Source organism: Hippichthys cyanospilos, chromosome 9, assembly GCF_059441005.1.
Source record: "Hippichthys cyanospilos isolate Australia breed blue-spotted pipefish chromosome 9, RoL_Hcya_1.0, whole genome shotgun sequence".
NCBI classification, from domain to species: Eukaryota; Metazoa; Chordata; class Actinopteri; order Syngnathiformes; family Syngnathidae; genus Hippichthys; species Hippichthys cyanospilos.
This window is the reverse complement of record NC_142377.1, coordinates 3,231,050-3,257,936: the sequence shown is the minus strand read 5'-3', so window position 1 is coordinate 3,257,936 and position 26,887 is coordinate 3,231,050. Positions and strand designations below refer to the sequence as shown.

Here is a 26,887-nt window from a genome sequence, read left to right as displayed (position 1 = left end):
GACAGTTCGATGGCAATTACCTTATACGTCACTTTAGCTTTTAAAAATGACCGTAACAATTTAACAAACCACATTATGTGTTCTTTTCCCCAACTGTGTAACTACCACGCTCGAACGATCACCAAGCGTGCACAGTTTGTGGCAAAATAAAAGCATAGGAAGAGTCGTCTAGAATAGGCATGTCTAACTCATTTTTGCTCTGGGGCCTGCTTGCAGACCTTCTGTTCTCAGGTGGGCCGGATCAGTAAAAAAAAAATGTAAACTCTCGCTTCCTTTTCAAGAAATATCTTTCATTATTCAGCCTACATTTGTAGCCTATCCGACATGTTGTAATGAGAAGGGATCTGTTCTCAGCACAAGACACTTGTTCACAAGCAATGGCATTTAAAAATATATATGTATATTTTTGTGTTTGGCGGTGAATGTGTTTAAAAACTGGTTTATTTTAACAGTTGACTGGATGCAGTTTTACTCCTGACCAGACTCACCACACTAACAAACTGAAGCGGAAGCTATGATTTTTTTTTTTTTTTTTTTTTGCCTTAATCGTCATACTGCTTTGAAATGAAAAAGAAACACAAAATAAAAGTTACAGCAGTGCATGGCCAATAAGATTTGGTTATATCAGATCAATCTAAGAGGCACAATATTAATCGTCTTTAATATGAAACCAGATAAACTTATCTTGAATAAACTAGACGTGTTTTTTTTTTTAAACACATTCACACTGCTCTCTAGCGGCCGAAGGGGTCATTTGTTTTGTATTTAGAAATAAGGTCGAGACTCGCTTTTTTTTTTTTGACATATTCAGAAATTTATGCCGGGCCAGATAAAATCATCCAATAGGCCCGGTCGGGCCGCCAGCCGTATGTTGGTCTGAACAGAACCATTTAAACTGAAATGACAAGACTGCGCAAATTTTACAATCTCGGAATGAACTGCGTGGTAACTCCATGACAGAGCGCTTAGGACAGAAGCCGCCAGGCAACGTATCAATTTCCATTTTATTTAAATATCGATTTAATCACATTTATATCGATTGAAATCATAGTGAATGAGTGGCGATTCCGATTAAAATTGTTTTTTGGCACTCCCCTACAAATCAGTACATATGATATCCTGAGTATGATGTTACTATGGGCCATGATTGTATTGCTTATTATCTCTCATATATATATATATATATATATATATATATATATATATATATACACACACACATATATACATATGCCCTTATCTATTTCATAGTGTCTAAAAGCAATATCTTATTTTATATTTATATTTTATTGATTTCAGCTTCAGTGCAAATGGAAGGTCATAGAACATTTGAAGCACTGTAATACAGCAGTCATACGATCCAACTTTAAAATGTGGATTTCGTATATTGCAAACAGAACGGAGGAAAACATGTCAGATTCAACACAGAACTTAACTACTACCGCCAACCAGTATTTGCCACAGGCTATTACTATTGTTTTATTTTACTATTACTGTTATTATTTTACTTTGTTATTAAAAAAATAATATTAATCAAGTAGATAACATTTTATTAAAACACCTCATAATTATTGATGCATGTCTTCTTAGATCAGAATTTAATTTCCCTAATAATAATAATACTAATTTAGCAAATAGTAGAATTTGAGTTTAAAAAATAATTTAAATACTGATGTACTGTAACAACAATTACCTCACAAAAAAAAATGCGGCTGGCATAAAGTGTGCTTAGGTGGCGGTACAATGAATTTCAAGCACTCACAAATAGTCTCGACAATACAAGGAATTAGCAACAAAACGTGTGCACTACAACGTACAATGTAGAAAGATTAGATGCGTCGACTTCCTCAGAAAGCTAATTTTGCATATAAAAAGCGTCATCTGCACGCCTGCCGATGGTGCGCCATCGCGGATTGCAGTCTTATTAAAGCCCACAAGGGGGCAGCTTATTATCATACAGTATTTCACCACCACGCTGCCCTGTGACGAAAGTCTTGCAGCAGATTGGCTTCTTTCATCTTCGATCAGACTAAAGATATTCCTCTTCTTTTACGTACAGAATCTCATTGGCCGAGCTGGGCACCTGGAAGCAACAAATAAAGACAGATGCTAAGAAACAGCATATACAGCGGAAGAGGCAAAATGACATTCAGCACGTGCACAAATTGATGAATAATGATTACTGGTCATTTGTTAAATTCTCATGAGCAACTTTGACATAATGTTAAGCAAAAGGTGTGCTCCTTTACTGACTTTGGTGCCCGGTGTCCTTTAATAGCAAGTCATTTACTATTCTGTTCACATCAATGATATGCAATGCACTGCAAGGTTTGAGAATGCCTTTGATTGAAGCTTCTACCCAGACCAAAGGAAAAGTCAATCAGACAATGACCTGTCCATTGTCTTTAAAGCAGGCCTCTACCTCATCATATCGCCAAAAGGAATTCTCCATTTGCTTACCTGACTATTTAGTAGGGAGTTACAAAGTTGTACTGTTAATTAGTATGTTGTGCCCACAATGGATTGTTTCCACAATAATAAAAAAGTACCATGTGCCACCTTTTCAACTTTGAGCACCTGCCCTTCAAAGGTCACGCCCTTGCACAAAAATATACACTCTTTAATCAACTTTGTAGTTGAATGTTGAATCGACATTGACCTCTGCGCAGCAGGAGCTGAAGTGCGCAGGGACGGCAAACTGCAAGTGCTTCATGTTGAATAGGTATAAAACTTACCCAAACTGAAGCAGAATTTTTATCTCCTAAAGAGATATTGTAATAAGATCATGGGAAGCGCTTTGATGTGTTTGCAATCTGGAGACCTTGCTATTAAGCAAAGGATGGTTAAAATATTTTACAAATGTTTTTTTTTTTTTGTAATTGTAACTGTTAGTCCACATTGTCATTGATGGATAGAGCCATCATTGGTGTTCAGGCAATGTTTTGACTGAGATGTATTGATTACGAAAGTCAGATTCTGCTACTGTCCTTTCATCTTTACTTATTAGTAATGTAGCGTGTCCCACATGAGGTGTTCCAAACACTTTTAGTTATGTACTGTAGATGAGGGGAAGCACAGAACCTTTACTTCTTTGGGAGCGGAACAGCCGAGACCCGTTTATTCTACACTCACTCTCATGCTCCTTCTCGTCACCCTGCTCTCACGTTGTCGCCCCGGGACACCTCCCTTCAATATCGCGTTTACAGAAAACTGAGGGTATGGATTAGTAAACTGAGGGTATGGATTACTAAATTGAGGGAACTGATTAGAAAACTCGGAGCAGGATTAAATAAATTGAGCAAATGGATTACTAAACTGAGGGTATGGATTACTAAATTGAGGGAACGGATTAGAAAACTCGGAGCAGGATTAAGTAAATTGAGCAAATGGATTACTAAATTGAGAGTATGGATTAGTGCAACATTTTTTTTCACACCGTGGCACCAAAGGGGCTCTGTAGAATACTGTACAGTGGACCCCCGGTTTACGACGTCCCTGCCTTACATTTTCAACTGACATTGTGGATGTTTTTTTGTCCCCCCTTTTATTCACCTTACGACAAAATCAAAACCAAAAACTTCTCTTCTCAAACATGGCGGTCAGTGAGCGCGCGTGTCTACTAGGGACAACGCGCTCATACGTCACTACACGCGCCACTGCTTACATTATTACAATGCTGGTCCACTATTGGTCGGCGTCACGACTCCCTACGATACTGGTCTACTATTGGTCGGCGTTACAGGTCACTAAGATGCTGGTCTGCTATTGGTTGGCGCACGGGGTCACAAAGATGGCTGCCTAAAGACTTAATCTCATGTGAGAGTGCTTTCAATATTGAATTTATTGTGCATTTTAGTGCTTAATTCAAACTTGAATTGGTTAACCATGGGTCCCAAGATTGTATTTGTATGGAAACGAAGCTGGAGATAATCAAGAAATACGAAGAAGGCTAAGCTAGGCTAGGATATACCCTCACTAGGGAATATGGCTGTAACAAGCTCGTCACATCAAAGGTAAATAAATCCTTTATCTATTTTTTATTTATGATGTTATTTAATTGTGTACATGTATACTAACAAGCGTAGTATACAGCCTCATTCCTCTTCCACAGGTAGTTGAAAATTTATTTGAAATGGAGGTCTTTGGAAATACTGTGCTGAACGTTTTTCACCCTGGGGTTTTACACGCATTAGCCAATTAACATAGGTTTGGATTGCCTGCCATACGGTGAATTCGCATTACGATCCCAACCGCGGAACGGATTCATCCCGTAAACCAGGGGCCCTTAGAAAGATATCCACGTTGCACCTTTGTGGACCAAATCCTGAAACCATGATAAAGGGTTGAGACAAACGCTTGGTCGCCGCAACAATTACATTTTACTATAGTGCAAAATAATCTCAGTACAGGATACAATTTCCAACTGTGCTCCCAATAGTATTCTTATTCTTATCACTGTAAACATAGTGTATGAATGAGTACCTTATCAGTCTGTTCCTGCACTGAGTTGATACTTCAACAGTTTGTGATTGCCAGGCAGTGGGAAGGCCTGAGAATGTTTTTCCCAAGATAAAAAGACAATCCTTTTTTTTTTCATAAATTTGACAATCATGCTATGCTGGTTTACAAGTTTTGTGTCATGGAAATTCTCAGTCATGAATATCAATTTAATGTAAATTCATGTCTTAGAGAACAACATCCGCTGCAGATCTACTGTAGCTTCCTATGCATTTTACAGACATATGCGCGGTGTACCTGGTTGACTCCACCAACTACGAGAAGACGATCTCTGATGACAATGGAGGAGGCCGAGCATCGGGGGAACGTCATGGAAGCCAGTCGCTCCCACTTTTTCTTCAGAGGATGAAAAGCCTCAGCTGTGTCCAGGGCAGAAGGCTCATGACCTAATCAGATCACAACACTGTCATCGCGCAATTGACTAAACTTGAAATGCATGACAATGGATGATCAATGTAAAGACCTTATGTTTTTTGAATTTGCGAGCTCACAGCCAAAGCTGCACATTATTTTGAAGTAATGTGTTAGATATGGTTGTGTATGGTTGCTAATATGTAAAGAATTTTATTACAATTGTTGTCAAAATGCTGAGAACATTTAATGTATTTCTCAGTGGACAAGCCAACCTCCATTTCCATGTTGATAGAAAAAGACTTGCTGATGGACCTTCAACACACAGGTAAATTGCTCAACTGAGTCAATCAAGTTTTACTGAGGATTTTATTTTCAAATATTAAGGCACTGTACGGCTCCACATTGGAGAGTGCAATTTTTTGGGGGGATTTACATAAGGTTTTTGTCATGTCTATACGTTACCTCCGAGTACAAGTCGACCTCACTTATGAGTCGAACCCCTTTTATTTTTACTTCAATTTGGGTGAATTTTACAAAAACACGGGTATAAGTCTATCCCTGACTTTAGTGGTTACACATATCATGGCTGTCCAATTAGAACACATGATGTGTGTTATTATAATGACAAGATTATGGCCCTTTTAGACACATTTAATAAAACTATTTGAAGTTTCAATGCTTTATTTTTTGACACAGTTGAATATGAATTTATCTAAAAGCCCTCAAAGTCATCATCACTATCTGACACGCCAAATATCTCCTTCCATTTAATTCCTGCACTTGCACTCTTTCCTGCTTGTCATTTGCGCAAACAGCCTCATTACTCCTCCACAGGTAGTTGAAAATTTGTTTGAAATGGAGGTCTTTGGAAATACTGTGCTGAAAGTTTTTCACCCAAGTGACGACCATGACGAGATCACAGTGTGGATCGGTTGCTCTTTGTTGTGGTTCTCTCCCCACCTGCTCATATCCATACGTGCCATGCCACTGTTCTTGCATTTCTGTCTTGAACGAACACCCCAAGCCATCTTTTCTTTTTCATATAGGGTCAAAGTCCGCCGGAAAAATGATCTACGCAGCCTCGTAGATGCATAATATATCAAATTAGACACACACACACATATATATATATACATATATATATACATATATATATATATATATATATATATACATATATATACATATATATATATATATATATATACATATGTATATATATATATATATATATATATATATATATATATATATATATATATATATATATATATATATATATATATATAAATTATAAGCCATGTAAATGTGTAAATGACATCATATTACTAATTTTGCTTTCAAATTGATGATGCCATTCAAACACAGATATGTGGAGGAAAGTCGACCCCGTAATATGAGAGTTGAAAAAGGAAAAAAAAACTCGACTTGTAGACGGAGGAATGCGGTAGTTTCAAAAAAGTTACATTTTTTGACAACTTTTTTTAACTGGACTTTTTCATAGTTGCGTTGAACTCATTAATCATTATATTTAAAACAGAATGACCTAAATTCAGTCTTTTTTCTTTGAGTCCTCATTGTGAATAGCAAACTAAATCAAATCAAATAAAGCAAATCTTACTGTATATCATGATACACTTTCAAGAAATACTATTGCGCGAAGAATGTAAAAAAAAAAAAAATGCCAACAGATCAAATTAAAGCAAGTAAGATTTATTATTTTGTCGCAAATCCCTTACTTGCAATTACTGTATCAAGTCAATGACCCATTGACATCAGCAAACTTTTTCATTCTTCTTTTGGAATGCTTTATCAGGCTTTCACTGCAGCCTCTTGCTGATGTTTGTTTTGGGGCTTTGTTCCCTTTTCCTCTTCAGCATTTAAAATGTATGCTTTATGGGGTTCAACTTTGGAGATTGACTTGGCCAGTCTAAAACTAAGATTTCTTGCCTGATGAACTTATTCGTTGTTTTTGAAGAATACTTTGGGTCGTTATCTTGTTGCATGATGAAAGATTTCCCAACCAGTTTAGATGCATTTTTCTTTAAATGAGCAGACAAAATGTTTCTGTGGATGTCTGAGTTGATTTTGCTACTTCCATCAGGTGTTATATCATCAATGAAGCTTAATGAGCCCATCCTAGTTGTTTTGGGGGCTTTCTTTGCAGCTCTCACGATGTTTCTATCATCAACTGCTGTTATTCTTCATGGTCTACCTGTTCGACATCTGTTACTACATTCCAAATGGTTGTACTGGCTATGGCCAGTGTTTGTCCAATGGCTTTGATTGACTTTTCAGCTTCTCTCATTTTCATAATTACTTCTTTCTTCCCCATAGACAGCTCTCTAGTTTTCAAGATTACACCTCTTACTATAAGTGCAATCTCCAAAGGAAAAACCCAACTCTCAAACTGAGCACTACAAACATCGACTGCTCTTTATTTGAAATAATGAGTGAAATTAGGAAACACCTGAGCAACAAAACCCACCAGTCAGACACGTTCCAATATTTTTCACCCAAAAATGGTCAGAAAGATTTCCTCTACGAGTAATGTTTGCCTCTAAATCATGCATCAGATCCAGATGTAAAGACCTAGAAATCAAAGTGGAAATGTTGAATTTTCGTCTCATTTTTGTCTTTTGGTGTCACTCAAATATTTCCAGTCTACAGGAAAAATAAAGGAATGTCTTCAGTGTTCCAATACTTTTGGAGGGGACTGTACATCTCAGAGAAGGTGAGGGCATTGCTAGGAAACATTTAATAATTTATTGCCTAGAACAATAAACTGTGGCGCTGCCATGCCAAAATCACAATAGCAGTGTACCAAGTCTCATTAAAACTCAGATGAGTAATGAAGGAAAACTGCTATAGATGGTCTGAAAATGTTTTTTGTGTCATGTGTTGTTTCTGAAAGTTAAAGTTTACATGTCTATTTAAAGAGGACTTTTTCAAAAAAGCTGTTTTTTGTGGTAACAGGTCTAGGTGCTAAGTTTAACGCATGTTTTTTCTTATATTCCGATTCATCTTTTGGAATGTATATTACAATACCGTATTTTCCACACTAATAGGTGCACCTAAAATCCTGATTTTTTTTTTTAAAAAGCTGATGGTGCGCCTTATAATCTGGTGCGCCTTATATATGTATCAATATTGAGATTGGGATTCGTAAATGGGGAATGAACTGATAAAGTAAGCCTTACCTGTTTCCTTTGTGTGTTTACAGTTGAACAAGGTTGGTCGTATTGACTTTGAGTTATTATACTATTTAGAGCAGTGGTGCCCAACCTTCTGATTACCACGGACCGGTTAACGCATTACATTTATATCGCGGACAGGGGTGGGGTGGGGGTGGGGGGGTTTGCTCTAAAAACCACATCGTCCTTCTCACTATGTATGTAATATCAACAGCGGCCAACGGTCAACGCCAGACTTATATTGCAGACAGGGGGGAGGGGGCTGGCTGCTCTAAAAACCACATCATCCTTCTCACTATGTATGTAATATCAACAGCGGCCAGAGGCAGCGCCAAAAAAACATAGATCGAGCACAAACGTAGATCCGGAAAGAAGAGTATTGCTGAGAACTTGGGGAGAACACGCATGAACCCTGAGTGGGTTCTCTCAGGGCACTCCAGCTTCCTCCCACTCCCCAAAAACATGCATGGCAGGTGAATTGGACATACTAAATTGTCCTTAGGTGTGATTGGGCGCGTGATTGGTTGTTCGTTTCTGTGTGCCCTGCGATTGGCTGGGAAGTTCAGGCCAGTTCAGGGTGTCTCCCACCTACTGCCCGAAGCCAGCTGAGATAGGAGCCAGCAAGCCTGCAACCCCTGTGGGGATAAGCAGCTATAGAAAATGGATGGATGGATGTTTTTTATGCATCAGGAAGTCCACTCTCTGTTACCAAATTGTTAGATGTGCTTTGGTGCGCTGGCATGCTAAGTAATATCAACCAAATCCTCAAACACAGAAAACTAGACTTGCATACTGAACGTAATTGAAGATGTGCTGGTATTCAGAGCAAGTGCACAAGCGCCAGTCTACCAAACAAGAGCCCTTAGGGTAAACATTTTCATGGGCTAATGCATTGCAGGCTGGGTTCTTTTTCCTTGAATGAGAGCGACAGCAAATGACCCAACAGTCATGGCCCTAAAAGCGAGAGTCGCCAAAAGGCTTGGATTAAAAAAAAAATAGACATTGGATTACAGTACAAATGACTCCGTGGTGCTAGCACCTTTTCACGGCACTTTCAATATCCTGCGACCAGCGGGATCTGGGATTTGGTATTGCACAGATGACATTCAAATCGGTGTGATTTCATTTCCATTATATACTATAAAGCACTCCTTCGTCTTACCCAGGCCACCTGCTACCACCATACGGCCACGCAGCAAAGCAGTAACAAAGTCAGCTCTCTTTGTCTTCAAGGACACTGTCTCATCTGACTTCAGCCATGTACCTAAACCAGGGTAATACAGAATGATAAAGGAGAAATGATACAACAGAATTTATGGCAATAACTTTCAATCAAACAGTTATACAGAATTTATAGCAAAACGTTAATAGGGCCTATTCTAGAAAAATAAACAATCACAAAAAAATCATCACATTGCTGTACTTACAGTATAGTGCTGTGAATAAGTATTTGCCAGATTTCTGATTTTTATGTATTTAGCACTCACAAAAGTGATAAAGCACACTGAGACAACCCAGAGATATATACAGAGCAATGCAGTTGATTTAATCTCCCAAACGGAATACAAATCCATCTGACTCCATGAGAAAAAGTTATTTCAGCGCCTCCCTGCATTTAACTGCCACGTCATATAAAATAAAGTACAGTATAAGATTATTCTCATGACTATCATGTTTAAAACGAATCTCTGTTTAAAATAAATTCCCACAATATACCTAGCACAACTGTAGAAGCTAAAGACAACAAAAGCTATTTTTTCCAACTTCCTCAAAAAGTCCCTTTGCCTTTACTTGTCTTGCAGATTCATGTAAAGCTCAAAGGAGTGATAAATAAATGTGATAAATTTAAAAGGAAACATGGAAGTTTTTTTGCTTTTTTTTCCAGGTCGTCCATACCTTGGTTACAGTCAAAGATGTTGACGTTCCTGGTAAACTTTGAGGTCTGATGTCCACCTCCCTGGCGCAGACCTCCCAGCAAACACAGCCGCCCACTACTGTCCCATAACACACCTGCATATGAGCGCTTGCATGACAGCATAGGAAGTGTAGTCCATGAGCGCATCTCGGTGTCATACATTTCAAAGGCCTTCACAGGCCGCTTACACTGTCGGCCACCTAAACATTTTTTTTTTTTTAAAAGGACGATGGATAAAGAATGAAAGTACACATGAAAGTAGTTTATAGAGCACTCTCTGCCTGAACTTATTAACGTTAGAAAGTACCTGCAACATAGAGTTTGCAGTCCAATAAATGTATATTGGCATCATAGCGCGGGGTCGGCATGGGAGGAAGTAGAGCCCACACATCCTTACGAAAGTCATACTGTTGAAGGATGTTACGGGGCAGCAAGTCAGCACCCATTCCACCCACAGCAAGAGCACGGCTATCTACAAGCACACACAGACACACAATTAAAGCTTTAATTTGTAAAATACATTTGCTATAGTATACAGTATGATCTAGTATATACAAAAGTGAAAACCACCAACTAAAAATGTTTGAACTATTTACAATAAACAACAATTTCAAAACAGTTAAACTTGAAGTTACGTCCTTTTGAAAAAACATTTTCTGTCGGTGATGACAGGTCGTTCTCAGCAGTGCTACTACAGTATATAAATCAGCTAATGCTTGCACGCTAACAAGCTACAATCAAAAATGTGAGGATGAACACGGATGTGATGGAATTTTTAATAAGTTTTCAGCAGCAAATAACATGAGTTTATGGATGTATGGCTTGGTGTGTTACTGGAATACCTTTGATGGACATATGTCAACGTAATCGGACCTGTTATTGCTAATTTAAACTTCAATTTCAAAATGATATATTTTTATTGAGCAGGCTGTAATACACAGCCTGAGTTTTTCCATATGCTGCTGCAATAATAAATTAAAACAAATGTTTTAAGTGCCAAACAAACAAAAAACATTCATGCAAATAGTGACATGTTCGCTGCCAACTGATGTCGCAGAGATGGAAAGGTGCACTTTTGAAAGCAAATAAAGGAATCAGTCGTGATGGCAAAGTTACTTGCATCTTTCATGGCATCAATGACCTCCGCTTTGGTTTTCTTGTAAAATGTTGGAACTACTGCACGGCTAAAGTGATGTTGTGACGGGATCTCGTGCCGCGATCGAGGGTGTCAATTATCGGCCGAAAGCGGTCAAAATTGCTTCATACCGAGCGATGTACATTTCCACTGTCAAAAATGGCTTCATATCAGGCGCGATATACATACCATTATCCCATGTTGATTTGGTAGATCTCGCACTTCATGGGTCAAGCGGCGATGCAAAAGCGTTTCTTATTGTTGCTTGCTTGTTATAAATCAAAAAGCTGGCTAACGCTTCAGGTTTTGGTGGTAAACTTGCAAATGCCGTTGCATGCAGTTTGCGTTAGCTGTGGTGTATGGCTTCTTTTTTGAAGTTTACAAACTGTCTTTGTCTTATCAGGCAATGTGTTACCATCCTTTTCCTCTATTGGGAAAAAAACATAACATTGCCACTCAGAAGATAAAATTGTAATCGGACCGTGTATTTCTCCAATGTATCTGTACTTGAGTGAGCGCGTTCTTCTTCTTTCTCCAATTAACGGCGGATTGCAAACAATGGTTTAGTGCTTACCACCACCTACTGTACGGGAGTGTAGCACGCAAGCCTATCCATCAGTCAAGTTGTCCTCCATTGCACAACAAGCCGACTCTCCAAAAAAGTGAAAAGGAAATAAATCTCGTGGCTTGCGCGAGCAAGAAATCTCGTGGCGTTTTATTTCGCCGCACGAGATCCCGTCCCATCCCTAGTTCGTAGAGTTCACGTTAATGTTATGTGATTAAAATATAGTTAATTACAGTAAGTTGCTGCATCCATTATTGCAGGTTGTTTGTGTTTTACCTGACTAAACTATCACATTATGTCTGGTCAGGTCCTGAAAGACTTTGAGAAGTCATTGATATTTCTGCCTGTGCATCTCTTGTTTTGGGCATGGCAAACATTTTTAAACTATGGCAAAACTGTTTTATTTTCTAAATACTAATGTTTGTAGAGACAGAATATAAATAGTATAAAACATATATGCTGTAAATAAACATATACTGTATACAACTACAGTATATATTGCCCCTTCTTGTGATTGGATTGGTGATAGGCTAGTTTTAAACTCGCCAACTGGAGAGCGCGATCAGTTCCAAAATGATTGCTTGTGTAAGAGAGTTAAAACAGGTAAGTGATTATTGAGGTCATTAACCCTAGTATACAGTAATACATTTTAAAATATTACTTCTCTTTTAAGTATTTGTTTTATTGCACGTCAATGGTGTATATGTGTTTGGTGAATTAAATTTAAATTGAAGTCATGAATTTTTGGAGAGAGACTATATTTTCGGAGTATATTTTTGGGTGTGGAGTCCTTCCTCCATTCACAGCTGGGGGAAATGCCTTGGCTGAATGTTGTGGTGGCTTTACTACTTCAGGACCTGGACGACTTGCTGTCATTGCTGGAAGTATGAATCCTCTTAACCACAAGTTCTTAAACTGGCATGATCAGTCATCAGGTTGTGATTTCAAATTGAATCCAAAACATACCAGCAAGTGAATTTCTGAATGGCTTAAATAACTAAAAAAAATTATGTTTTTGGAGTGGCCAAGTGAAAATTGGGACGCGAATTGACCATTCGGGCTCAAAAACTACTGTATTGTACTGTCTTCGAGGGGAGCAGACCAAAACATTCCCATGATGTGAAAAATTCATTGCTATTAACTCATTCACTGCAATGGCAGTAAAATTGGATTTTTGACATCTATAACAGTCATTTGCAATGAATGAAATAAAACCTCTTCTGCGAAATGGCAGATTGAATGCAAATGATACATTTTTACATTTTTATTCTATGATATTATGTGGGCAAAATATAATAAGAAGTAGAATAAGTAACTCATTCACTGCCAGCGCAGTGAAAATGGATCTTTGATTTCTCTAGCAGTCATTGGCAGCGAATGGGTTAAGATAAAATGTTTGATTTCAATTGTTGCTTTTGAGTGTGGTCTCACCAGCACTGTTTTCCCTACAAGACCAGGTAGCTTTTAATATGTTTTGATTGTTTCAGAAATAAAATCATTTACAAAGAAGTAAACTTCTTCACAGTTCTCAATGAGTGCGGTTTGACTCGGAGTCTTGTGACATCATGTCTTCGATCCTGTTGTCCTGCTTTAAGTCTGTGTTGCTGCTTTCCAGCTCGGTGATTCACTCGTCCTTTTCTGCATTTTCAGCATAGTTTTTCATATCTATGACCAACTTCAGAATCCCCTTTTACTGTGGCCCATCAGCAGTGATCTGCTCAGTCATTTGCTAAGAAATTAACCGACTTAAGAATGTGATAGACCTTCTCTGATCTCTGAAACTTTATTCTTTTAATGAACTGTATTTCCCCACTTTTACCTAAAATATGTACATTTTGGGCTGCAAGGGGAAGCTATGGAGGGAAAAATGTGCTATGATAGAATGTATTCAAACCCACAAACATTTTTACTTTTGAGGCAATACCAGTCACTACGCAACCCACAAAGACTAATTTGACCAAAAAGTTTGAAAAACAATTTGTAATGATTTTGTAAGAGGCAAACCTCATTATCTGGAGATTCATTATCTGCTCTTTTCAAAACAACGATTCAACGAAATGTCACCATTTAGTCAATTAGGTGACAGAATATCTTCTTGAAAATATCCTGCTTGTTTTCATTTAGCTCTATTGATAATTTTGTCATATTATTTGTCTTTTAATGAAGTGATGTATAATGAGAAGATAAAGCTTTAAGCAATGGATTGAAGACTAGTTTAGACAAATGATACTCCATACATTCTAAATATAACACACAATTGTTTACAGAGTGCATCATTATTTTGAAATAGCTATTACTGAGTAAATTCCGAACTCAAGAAATGGGACCACTTAAATAAATTTGGAAGGCTGTGTGAACATGACTGCCACACTGCTGCCTTCATCTAAGGGGGAGTACTAAAAAAAATATATATATATAAAATTGAATAAAAATCATTTCCTTTTGTTGCCCCCCTCCAAAGCATGCAAATTAATTAACTAACAACTAATATCTTTTTGACACCTATTTTAAATTTGTCTTTATTTTTTTATCTTGTATCTACTACTTGAACCTACTTGTCAGGTTCATTCATTAGGCATTTGTAAGAAACTGCACAAAAGAAGGAGACAAGGCAGTCTTTTTCCAGCTCATGCATGAGGGGAGCGAAGAGGAACTGGCCAAGGTCAATTCTACTGCGCTCTGCCGGCCTCTCCGAACCCCCATTCTTTTATTTGATACAGAGTTCCCTAACTATATGAACGTTCCGGTCCTAAAAAGGGCAAAAGTGCATCAGGGGAAAGGCAATGGCTGGAACCTAGTGTACTTGTCCTTCTATGTGTGAGCATGTGGGTGAAAAACTAATACATGTATGATAAAATGTTATGTGTAAGAAGACATTCTGCAGAATATTTTATCTGTAAGATACTCTGAAAATCACAGGTGCAGGAGAGCTCCAGAAGGCATGCTTGAGCAGCCTTCCTCTTGCTTGAGACAAAATAATATGAAGACCGTTTTCCTCTATAAGCAGTGCACTCATTCTCACAGCATACCGTGTGGGACGTCTGCGGTGATTGCTCACAGGTGGAACAGCGCCTCAATAAGCTGAAACCACGTGGCTAGATCGCTCTGCCAGAACTCAGGCACTTTCGCCGATGTCACGACGGCTGCCGATTGCGAGTGTTGGGGCGATGTAGCCGAAGAATATTTATTGTTTATATACAATATTGTAAGCACTCACACGAGATCAAGTCTTTAGCATGTCGGCATCTTAGTGACACCGTGACGCTGACCAATAGCAGACCAACTTCTAAGGGACGCCGTGAAGCCAACCAACAGCAGACCGTCATTTTAGTGACACATGCAGTGACCTGTGACGGTGACGTCCCAGTCGACTGGAAGTGCTCACAGGCATCAACCGTAAACAAAAGCGGGGGAAACGTGAAAGCTAGGCTAGCTAGCTAACCTCACACTTTCCTCACTAATGTGTGGTGATTGGCAAACAAGATTGATGAGTTGCGACTTTGGATTACGCTACACAACAAACTCATGGACTGCAATTTCATGATAATCACGGAAACATCGCTAGGTAGTGGAATACCAGAAAATGCTATCTAGCTGGATGCTACTCGGTGACTCCAGAAGGCAGAGAACTGTGGTATTTCCTTACTTACTTTAATACAGTAACCGGTTTGAGAAGATTTTGCACATTTCATAAGGGCACAAAATATAATAAACATAATTGTCAGAATAATTGTAAAAGTAGTGATTATACATTTGCTACAATTAATATAACTACTTGCAATGAAGAAATGCTTTGCCGTGAGAATGGATGCACCACTTGCAATGAAACAATGTTTGTTGTGAGAAGGTTGTTGTCTCGAACTTCGCCATGGGAAGGACGACCCTGACCAGCCTGCCCAAACTTGGCCCCAGACAATGTCATGTTGCTTGTTATCTACAAAATATTTTACAGAATGCTTTTCTACACTTGGAATAATCATACACACACATAGAAAGACACGTATTGGGTTCTGGCCATGTTGTTTTTAAGGGGGGAACCTTCATCTAAATTAGACACTTCTAAATCAAACAACAAGGGAGGATTCAGAGAGGCAGCTTCAGAGCGCAGTAGAATTGTACTTGTGCAGTCCTTACTACAAATAATACATCTTCTAAAAGGGAAAAATCATGTTATCCAAAGGTATGCCATTTATTTTAAAGAAACATAGTTCATTGATTAATATCTTAAATGCATACCTTTTACACTTATGGACACGCCCATCAGAGCCTCCCGTAGGGCACTCCTCTTCCTCCACCTTCCTTCCTCTGTGTTATACATTTCCACCACTTTTAGTGGTCTCTGATCTTCTCCGACTCCTCCCACTACCAAGATCTGTTTTCCAAGGGTTGCCACAGCAGCTCCGGCACGTGGGGTGGGCATAGAGGGCAGGCAAATCCATCGGTCTCCCTAGAATCAGCAACATTGATTCTTTCAAGTTATATTCAGTAATCCCTCGTTTTTTGCAATAAATGAGCAATAAATGTTTTTTCTCATACTGACTTTTATTCATCCCCTCTTTAGGGCATTTATCCCGCTTTGCGATTAACATCAACAACTGTCAGTACCCGAGGGCTGGTTGTGTTTGTTGTTTTGCCTCCCTCTTGAGAAGATTTTAGGAAATTGCTCTTATTTTCTGTTGGCGTCAAACTGCCTCCACTGCAACGCGTCACAACAATGCTGGTCTGCTATTGGTCCTTATACAGTAACTGTACAGTTATCCCTTCCCATTCCCATCCCTTTGGCTGTAGTCTCATGGAGAGGCACGGTTATACCAAATAGCGTGTATTAGTTTCATGAGTGCCACAGGCACTCCTAAAAGATACGCGATTGGCCCCTTGCGTGACCATTGACCACCGAGGGAAGGGGTTGTAATCTACTCCCGCTCGGGAGTAGAATCTTCTCCTGCCCTCATTGGTCGATGGTCGCGCCGGGAGCAATCATGTGTCTTGTACAGAATAGATTATTGCTTATGTATTATTACGGTATTTACAGCAACTGAATGACTGCACTAACAAACCATCGCAAACCAGTCGTGTTGTGTTTTGTACCTCTGGAGAGTATAGTTCCAAGGTGGAGCATGGCCTCCCTGCAGCATCACATCCTCCAAGCATGTACATCTGCCCTCCCACCTCTGACAGAGTGTGGTAGACACGGCCACTGGGCAGTCGTGCTAAGCTCTGCCAGTGAAACTCATGAGCTGAAGGCACTGCCATGGTCCCAGAAGCTTACAGGGGAGTTAGCAGGAAGAAAGGTGGTGAAGAAGGCCCCAGCTTTATCGTATAGGTGACAGTCAGCACTAAGAGTATTGTAATGAAGACAAATCCTGACTCCCACCACGAGGGTGACCTCTCTGCTTTTAATTGGAGCCTGCAAAATATGTACAGAGAAGAACACATTTAGAATTAAATGTTGGAAAGTAAAGAAGAAAACAGTTGGGAAGTGATTTTGATCAAGCTCTACTAAGTGAATTACTATGTACAAAAACATTTTTATGGTTTTGCATTGTTTGTCTACAAGGCAAGACTAAATTGACATTAATGAGGCAGACGGTGGTTGTTGTAATTCAAAATGTGAAAAATACATTGCTTTATCTTCAGGTCGACAGTGAGTTTCACCAGGGTGACTTGCTGAAGAATCGAAACTATCTGCAGAACTGCTGCTTGTTGTTAAGTATGCTCAGCTGAGGTTTACTGCCACCATACAGCTCATGTATCAATTTCTTTAGGTGCAGGTTAATAAATGGTCCAAGTTTCAGAGTAGAATAATCTTGATCAAATAATATCCTCTGTTTTGACATTCAGTATAGGTGGTTTGACTTTTTTTTTTTTTGCACAAAGGCCTACCTGCATCATGTATCTTATGATCTTAGGTTTTAGACAGATGTGATACTGGTTTGGTCACAATGTGCACATCTGATATTGCTCAGCGTGGTCCAAGGCATATTCAGGGAATTTGTGTGAATGCTCAGATAGACAAAAAATTGGTGAATTTTTTGGGAGTTGTTTGTCCTCATGCTTTTAGTTGAACTGTCTGTTTGACTGCAGCTTCCTTCTCTTTCTTTCCTGCTCCCTTCTCCCAGCATGGAAAGGAGGCTAGATGAACTAATTGAATGCTGCCCACCAGAGCGAGTTCTGAGTTATAACCCCTCCCACTCCCACCCCGGGGTATAAACACTTATACTGTGGGACTTCCTGATAGAAGAAGAACACGTGCTGCTACTGAGATGAGTAAATAACGAGGAAATTAAGTTAAAAATATGTTAAAGCGACTCGTTGATGAAGGCAAAACACTGCAGACTAATTTACGTAATCACCATTGTCAAGGATGTTGACTATTCGTGACAGCCATATTCTCAAGATTTGTTATTTTTTCCCGGGTGGGTTTGAGAGTTTTTCTTTGCCCTTCTAGGAGCTTGATTCAGGGGAGTCCATTCTGAATTTGTGATAGTCACTGTGACTCTTTCACTTGTGAAGTCCTTTCAGACTGTGTTGTGATTAAGGGCTACAGTATGTAAATAAACTTGGCTTGCCTAGATGAGTTTCCATTAGGTTGATATCTGACAGCAACTATTGATTATTTTACTAACAGATTAATCTGTTGATGAACTTGCTGAGAATTTGGCTTTTAAAAAAGCTTTGATATGTATTCAATTCATTCATTCAAAATAGGAAACTTTCCAATTGACCATGCAAAAACATCAGAAACATATCTAAATTAGGTTTCACTTTACTGTTTTGTACTGTAACATAAAAAGGTGCAAAAATGTTTGCAAAGTAAATGTTTGGAAAGGTTGTACTGTGTTTTGATTTAACACAAAATACTCGATTTGCTTCCCTGGAGGACTACAGACACCAGATAAAATGTACTGCTGAAAGGTTCAATTTAAATTAAAGTAGGTCTTAAATTGAGTCATATAATATCAAAAGTGATTAATTTGATAATTGATTATTTGTCAATCAATTAATCTTTGCAACTTATGTATACAGTATACTATACATGTGCTTGATCGTTTTCATTTTTCTTTATTCATTTTTTTTCATTGTTTTCAATGGCCTCATGGTATGAAAAGAAGTTAAGTTTACATTGTCACTGACTATGTGCATTTACTTTACTGTGTGCATGTACATAAAAATTAAACTGTTCAATTTTTCTCCCTAACCAAACGGAACTGAAAATCTTGAATAAAAACAAAAATCTTTCTGAATGTGTTCGCAATAAAATGACCTAGCACTGAGGTAGATAGATCAAGGATTGGGTTTTCAGTGTGGAGTTTTAAGCATTCTCTCCCTGATATTTCTGATTCCTGCTCTGACCCCTACTGACGCACGACTGCGTTTCCCAGAACACCAGCATTTGACAGCTTAGGTTTATCATTCCCTTGCAAGGCTTAATGGCAGTCAGGCTGCTCCAATGCATCATAACATTTCTGCTTTCCATGGCAAGTTTCTTAAAACACGATCTGTTCTTGAAGGCTTTCTCCGGCCAACTTCATGTTTGCACAAAGCCGAAGAAATACTATTTGGAGAGATCCACCCAGCAACAAAAAACCTCAATTCAGCAGACCTTCTGTTTCCACAATTCTTTGGTCAACACTAGTATGCTCACATTTCATGTCATTCACTTGTTACTTTGTGTCTTTGTATGAAACTCTGACTGAATGCAACGAACGTTCCTCAAAGCTTCAACTCTAAACTGTAATTTGATCCTCATATTCATGCTTCGATGTCAAACCCAAATGTTGTCAACCTCAACAAATATAACTGATTCATTGCTCATTTTACCTCTGGAAAGGACTGGGACTAAAAAACTGTGAGTCCCGACAGAAATGTACAAAGTCCCCAAAAAATTGTGCAGTAAAAATTTGCACGTGCACTACAAGTTCAAAAATTGCGCAGTAAAAAGGACAACATTTAAGGTTCAAACTGTATATACAAGATGTGAGCTAAGACCAACAACAGATATTCATAAATGTAACAGTAAAATGTATAACAAGAATAGAATGACCTTATCATCTTTTTCATTTGCTATAACTTCAATAATATTTACATTATGAAATAAGATTAAACAAAAAATTTAAAAAATGTTGCCCAACTAAAAAAAGTACATTTATGAAAAATGAGAGATGATAATAAACCTTTTCAAGTGAGCTTCGACATTCTATGTGCAAAGCATTAATGTGCCAGTTTGTTCTGAGCAAACTGGAAGAATTATCAGTCACAATTGTAACATACAGTGGGCCCCCGTGTTACGAACTTAATCCGTTCAGCGGCTACGCTCGTAACTTGAACTGCTCGTAAGACGGGCAATCCAAACCTATGTTAATTAGTGAATGCGTGCAACGCGCGCAAAAACCTTAGGTAAAAACATCACGACCTTATAAACATATTAAAAATGAGCAACATAATCTACTGTACAGTTAAATTAAATAACATACAATGGAAAAATGACATTTACCTTTGGGGCGACGTGACTTGAGCTGGGTGGAGGCGGAGGGGAGCAGAGACCAACCGGCAGAATTTATTGATTTATTTTCTTAAACGGGAACTTTTCTCAAACTAGAACATATCACCGGCGATTTCCTTCTCTTTAATCCATAATAGAAGAAGCCTCTCAATTTTGTTGTCGATCGAGGTCCGTCCCCCGGCAAGGAAAGTCTTGCCCTTAGAAGATTGCCAAGCGGTTACGGCCATACTCACGAGCAAGGTTAACCATGCGTGCGCCTCCTTCATTTTTTTTTTTTATTATCTCCTGCTTGGTTTCTATTGTCATCATCCTCTTACTTCTTCCTTTACCGCCACTAGCAATTTTAGAAGCCATGTCTAACAGATAAAAGTTTGCAAAGTCTTCACAACATTCCTTCCTTCCGTTTTTCACTCATTTTCTCTCCTTCCTTCCGTCCCGACCAGCTGTGCTATCAAGCTAGATGAAGGCGTTCGACCAATAGCATATCGGCATCTCGGTGACTGACACCGTGACTGAAACAGTGACTGTGACATTGTAAGAGCAATAGCATATCAGCGTTTCCGTGTCATGCGTGAGCAGATGATTTCGTTGAAGTAGTATAACAATGTCAATTGTACGTACACATTGACTGGCAACGCGTGGTTAAATCAGAGATAAAACCACATTTATTTACACACACCTTTAAAATCGGTACCATAACCTACTGTGTAGTTAATTTAATTAACATGGATACACAAAGGATAAATGACATTTTCCTCTGGGGTGACGTGATTTGAGCGGAGTGGAGGCGGAGGTAAGCAGAGACCAACCTGCAGAATTTATTTATTTATTTTCTTAAACAAGAACTTTTCTCAAACTAGAACATATCACCGGCGATTTCCTTCTCTTTAATCCATAATAGAAGAAGCATCTCCATTTTGTTGTTGAGCGAGGTCCGTCCCCCGGCAAGGAAAGTCTTGCCCTTAGAAGATTGCCGAGCGGTTCCGTCCATACTCACGAGCAAGGTTAACTATGTATGCGCCTCCTTCGTATTTTTTTTTTATTATCTCCTGCTTGGTTTCTATTGTCATCATCCTCTTACTTCTTCTTTTACCGCCACTTGCAATTTTAGAAGCCATGTCTAACAGATAAAGTTTGCAAAGTCTTCACAACATTCCTTCCTTCCGTTTTTCACTCATTTTCTCTCCTTCCTTCCTTCCGTCCCGACCAGCTGTGCCATCAAGCTAGATAAAGGCGTTCGGCCAATAGCATATCGGCATTTCTGTGATTGACGTGATGCCGGCATATAGCATCTCAGTGAGTGAGACCGAGACCGTGACCTTAATCGACCAATAGCATATCGGCATCTCTGTGACTGACTCCGTGACTGACACCGTGACTGAGATAGTGACTATGACATTGTAAGAGCAATAGCATTCAACGTTGCCGTGACCAGCGTCGTCTATTGATTTTGTTGACACAGCAGAGCGAAAATATCTGAACTAATACAATGGCCGGCATGTCAGATTGTTCGTAAGACGAAAGGTTTGCACGTAACTGGGGGACAAAAAACTCCGTGGTCCACGCTCGTAAGTCGAAATGTTCGTAAAAGAGGGTGTTCGTAAACCGGGGGCTGACTGTATTCTTTAAATATTTTTAATGTTTGTGTAAAGGCATGGAAAAATACCAGAAACTGACGTTGTGACAGTGGTGGGCCGTCAGGGCCAGCAAGGCCTTCTCTGCTGGCCTAATATAACCTGACATTACAACACCTATAATGAACTATAATAATTATAATAACTATAATAAAGTCAATTTCATTTTAAATTTATTTTTACTAAATATAGATATTTTATATATATACTGTAAAATTATTCTCCATATTCCGTTCTTTTCGTGTCATATTATATCATTTGGTTACGATCCTTCAAGTGCTGTAGATTTATATGAAGAGTTTTTAGCCAATTATAGTTCAGCTAATTTGTGTTGCCAGGCTGTATGAAATCTGCCTTCGCCTGAAGCACTTGGGCATTCGCTTCGACAGTTGCGGGCCTTCTGTGCCGTGTGCAACGAGACATGTAAACGGGCCCATATTCTTATTACACTGCTGCAGTAGCCAATCGAGTCATATAATCGCCATCTAGAGGCCTCACGTTGGATGTGGCATGACTGGATGCTCACTGTAGGAAGGCGGACCTATACTGTATTGATCCACCATGTTTACCATTTAAAGTGGTGAAATCAAGTTATTTAAAAAAAAAAACATGTTACTCAATTATGAGCAAGTGCAACCATAAGGCATAGCATACAGTACATCAAAGCATACATTTAGCAGAAAGTTCAAATCTACTCGTTTTTTTAATTTTTTTAAACCCACAATGGCTGAAGAAGAGCAAAACGGAAAATGGACCGACATGACTTTCAGCAATACAAAGGAATTTATTATTGGAAATGAAACACAGAAACGCTATAAGCAAGTCATTCAAGTTTTTCTGATGAAAGAGAGAAGCATAGATTTTCTATTGAAATAAGTGCTGGACAACTGTTTGGGAGCATTTTATTTATGTATTTTTTCATTTTTAATTTCTATCATCATTTTATTTTATTCATATTCAATTTGTGTTAAAATTAAAAAAAATACTGGTAAATAAAATGATGTTCTCATATTAAACTGCCATTTGTAATTTAGCGTACAATCTTGTTAAAACTTGCCTGCTTTTGGTGTCACATTCTGTCTGGCTGTTATTTTGTGACGTGAGTTTTTTTTTTTTTTGCTTTTGGCTTCATGTTGTTTTTCCCTGGCGTCTGTCGTTAGTGTAATTTGTGTCACCTGTCAAGAGCGTGTTCCATTTCTAGTGTCTCCTCCACGGTGCCTCTCGTTCCATCCAGCTGTTTCATGTTTGCGTAATTTTTAAAGTGCCTATTCAGTTATTTAATTGTCTAATGTCTATTGTTAATGTCGCTGTTTTTGCTGTCCACAGCAATTGTTCCATTTCCGCAAATGTCTCGCTGTCGTTGTTCACCCCGTGAGTTTGGTTTTGTTTTTTATTTCTGTTGATACTTTTGATCCAGCGTTTTTTCGTGTTTCGCCCAGGTGCTGTGAGTAATTGTCACAGTTCTCCAGCTCAGCCACCCAATTTCCAGCCTCACCACACCTGCTCAGCCCTCCTGCCAATCAGCCCCGAACACCTACACCTGCTACCACTCACCCGCCCAGTATAAAACCCGGTCTCTTCCCTTCACACCCACCAGATTGTCTCCATGCGTCACGCCGAGCTTTGCCAGAATTCCACTCTGTATGTTTGCCCGTAGATCGACCCTGCCTGCCCCTCGACTAGCCGATAGCCTGCCGATTACTTTTGACCTTCTGTGCCTTGACCTTGCCCGTGTTCGACTACGCCCTAGCCTGCCGACCCCCTTGACAGCTCGTCTAAGTCCCCGTCCCATCTGTTCCCCATCACCCGATTACCTTCCACCCTCCGGCCCCGCTGATCCCCAGAACGCCTTTCCCCAGGGGTTCAAACCCGTCAGCCCCGACGCTCGCAAGTATCCTTCTGCCGATAAACATTCTGTCACTAGACTCACCTGTCTGTGCGTGCTCTTGGGTCCGTGACAGTGATACATATTTTTGTTGAGCTCATCTCATATTCTGCCTCTCTGCATTTTGGATCCAGCTTCCCACACCCGTCACCAACATGCCGTGCCGATTTGACACTTGGTGGACATGAAACTTTGCGGAACAAATAATTTAAAATTATTATTTTAGGTTTTGGCAGTATCACATAGAGTATAATGATAAATTCTAATTGCAGATGCGGGTTTATTGTTGTTTCAATGCCTTTGTAGCCAAGTAATGCGAAGTGTGAAATGCATGGACCGCCACTGCGTAGAGAAAAATTGAACAAAAAAGATCACGTTATTGAAATTGCAGCAATAAACTATATAATTTCAAAATCTTTTGGTAGTAGCATTTTTTTTTATGATAGTTTTGTTGATAGTATGAATGCGCAGCAATATGAGTGATAGTTTACATTATTCATTATTTCGGGGAACTATTACTGTGTGCAAAACTTATGCGTCACGGATGCAGGCGCAATAGCAACAAACAAGCCTTCTGGATCTATGATATACAGTAAAAGTAAAAAATACCATCAATGGGTCTTGAGAGATTGATGAAGCCCAAATTACATTCATGATTATGCACTGCGATGCAAACTTCAAAGCATCTGATACTATCCAAAATAAATAAGCTTCAACAGGCTGTCTTTAGCAGGGAGTCAAAGTGCTGCGTGATTTTGTGGCCACAACGATGGAGCATCAGAATTATCCGCTTCTCCTTTTGCTCGGTGCCTCGACATCCATGTTGTCAGTTATTTATTTACAGGAGATTAAAATGCCAAAGAGCTCTAGCACAGCTGTTCCTGTGTTTGTGCCGGGACTAATGAAGGAAATTAGCAAGATGAATCTGGCACTGGCGGTGTAGGTTCTTTGTCCTTGGCACACGCTCTCTATTCATTTCATGCAATTTAAGGAAAAACTACTATACTGGGATATATTAGGGCTGCACAATCGATAAAATTTTAATCGCGATCACGATATTGGCTGCCACTATTAATTAAGCCGATCCTTTTTAACATTTAAAAAGTCAAGCACAGTTTTTTTTTAAATTACAAGTCAAATCAAGCACTTTGTCATTCTACCACTAGGGGGCAATGTTTCCCATATGTTTGCATGACAAAAGCCTTTGCCTTTTCTCACCCTAATAAATGATTTACCAGTGTGAAATGGTGTTGAGTTTCTCACCTGATTACAAATGTATACAGTGCTAGCTATTAATTTAGACCCATTTTAACAAATCCGAATACATTTGGTTTGAAATAACCAAAAGTGACCTTTTGACTGCTAATTGATTAAAAATTGCTACAAATAAATAATATGCTTGGTTCTAAGTAGACTTTTTTTTTTCATTGGTTTGCACTCAGAAAGTAAGTTCGCTGTGTTGCAATAAAAAAAAAAGGACAATAGACATTTGACCAAACATGATGAATAATCGTGATGAATAATTGCGATTTAAATACAGACCAAAATAGTTTGATTATTATTTTGGCTATAATCATATATAGAGGACCAAGAAGGAATTTTACCTATCCTTATTATTATATAAACATGTATTTTACAACAATATATTTACAGTTGACCGGTGCTATTCATGGGGAATTAGGACAAGGGTAGTACACATCACAAAAATTTAAATGTAACTGACACAATTTTTTAAGTTATACTGTATACCATGATTTTACCAGTCCCACCCACATAAGTTTTCCTCCATGTGGCAACTGAGGTAAAATGCATTTGAAATCCCTGCTTTAAGTGGCTATATGTGTTTATTTAGTCTGCATTTATAATAGTCTGTTATCAATTGAAAACATGCACTTTTTATTAATGTCCTAAGTAGAAGTGTACTCTAAAGCCATCATGTTCACCATGATTCTATTGTGTTCAACAGTGTGCTTTAAATACATTAGCATATATATCCCTCACCGTAAGTAATTCGTCTCTGAAGAGCGAACAGGTCGATTCTTAACGAGTTCTAGAAGTGACATCAGAGGAAAATACGAGCCCACCACGGCATTCAAAATATAACCCTCGTACAAGTGGCAGTTCGGCTCCACAGTACATCAAGTTTGCACGTTAACTTTCTGTATTGTTATGCCTGCGCCCCCACGCCCATCTCTCGCATCACTGTAGCAAGGCAACGACTTACGACATTGTAACCCAAAGCGAATATTGGGACGGAACCGTATCCGTTTGGACTGTCACAAGCTACTCACACTGGCCGTTTGTATCGCCCCTCTGTCGGTGTGTGCTGATACCCTCCCCCGCTCCTCTTATCTCTCGATGGCGGCAGATGGAGATGGAAGAGGAAGGTGTTTCTGGCGGAGGAAGATGGAAAGCGACGAGGTTCCAACAGCTCCACTTGTACCGAGCAGGGAGTGCTCAGCGGAGAAGCGGGTTGGGACAAAGCGGAGCTCCGCCTGAAATGTCGCTATTATGTGGGTCACAGATGAAGTATTTATCTTGGGCTTTCTCGGAGGGCGCGAATTTCAATTCATCCCTTTTAAGGATCGAAGCATCGTTTTCTGTTGGAAATGCCTGTGCTGTGACTAGTGGTGCATTCAATGTCATTAGAACATAATAACAATAGTAATCATAATAATTAAAACAAACAACAAGGTCAGAGTTTTATTAATATATATGACCCTGAGTTGAAATGAAATTAAACATTTTATAGAAGGGTGAAATGGTTCAGTTTTCTGAGCTGAAAAAATTACTTCAGCCAATTATTTTAGGAAGGTGACAAATGACTTTAAAGGTAGTTATAATATATTTTTCAACTCATCACTATCTGAATGTAACATGCTATTTGAAAGCATTTCATTGCTTCTTTTCAGGGACAGTGTTGGGAGTAATGAAATGCAAAAGTAATGTAATTACTGTAATGCATTACGTTTTGCTGTAACACGGTCGTGTAAGGTGTTACACACAAAAAGATAGAACAAGTAATATGTCATAGTAATAATGACAGTAATATTAAAACCCCAAAAACACTTCTGAACCCTTTAAATTCATAATATTAATAGAAGCTGTTGCCTTGAGATGGTGCTGGTGTATTGTTGTTTTTTTTTTAGGTCGTTTTATTTCTACGTTTTTATTTCCAGTAATC

General features: G+C 38.9%; 1 protein-coding gene across 2 annotated transcripts; it reads right to left on the bottom strand.

Moving 5' to 3' along the window:
• Positions 1–1,268: 1,268 nt before the first annotated feature.
• On the bottom strand, positions 1,269–26,247 carry klhdc8a (kelch domain containing 8A). 2 transcript variants are annotated; one of them, XM_088424420.1, is made up of 8 exons: positions 25,995–26,247; positions 16,770–17,088; positions 15,918–16,128; positions 10,289–10,453; positions 9,963–10,181; positions 9,229–9,330; positions 4,756–4,904; positions 1,269–2,083 (listed from the first exon to the last, which is right to left on the bottom strand). In XM_088424420.1, the coding sequence occupies exons 2-8, from the start codon at positions 16,932–16,934 to the stop codon at positions 2,030–2,032; spliced, it is 1,065 nt and encodes a 354-aa protein (XP_088280546.1). In that variant the 5' UTR covers positions 16,935–17,088; positions 25,995–26,247; the 3' UTR covers positions 1,269–2,029. The 2 variants fall into 2 exon arrangements, with proteins under 2 accessions (XP_088280546.1, XP_088280547.1); XM_088424421.1 differs by lacking the exon at positions 25,995–26,247 and adding an exon at positions 20,176–20,823.
• Positions 26,248–26,887: the final 640 nt, after the last annotated feature.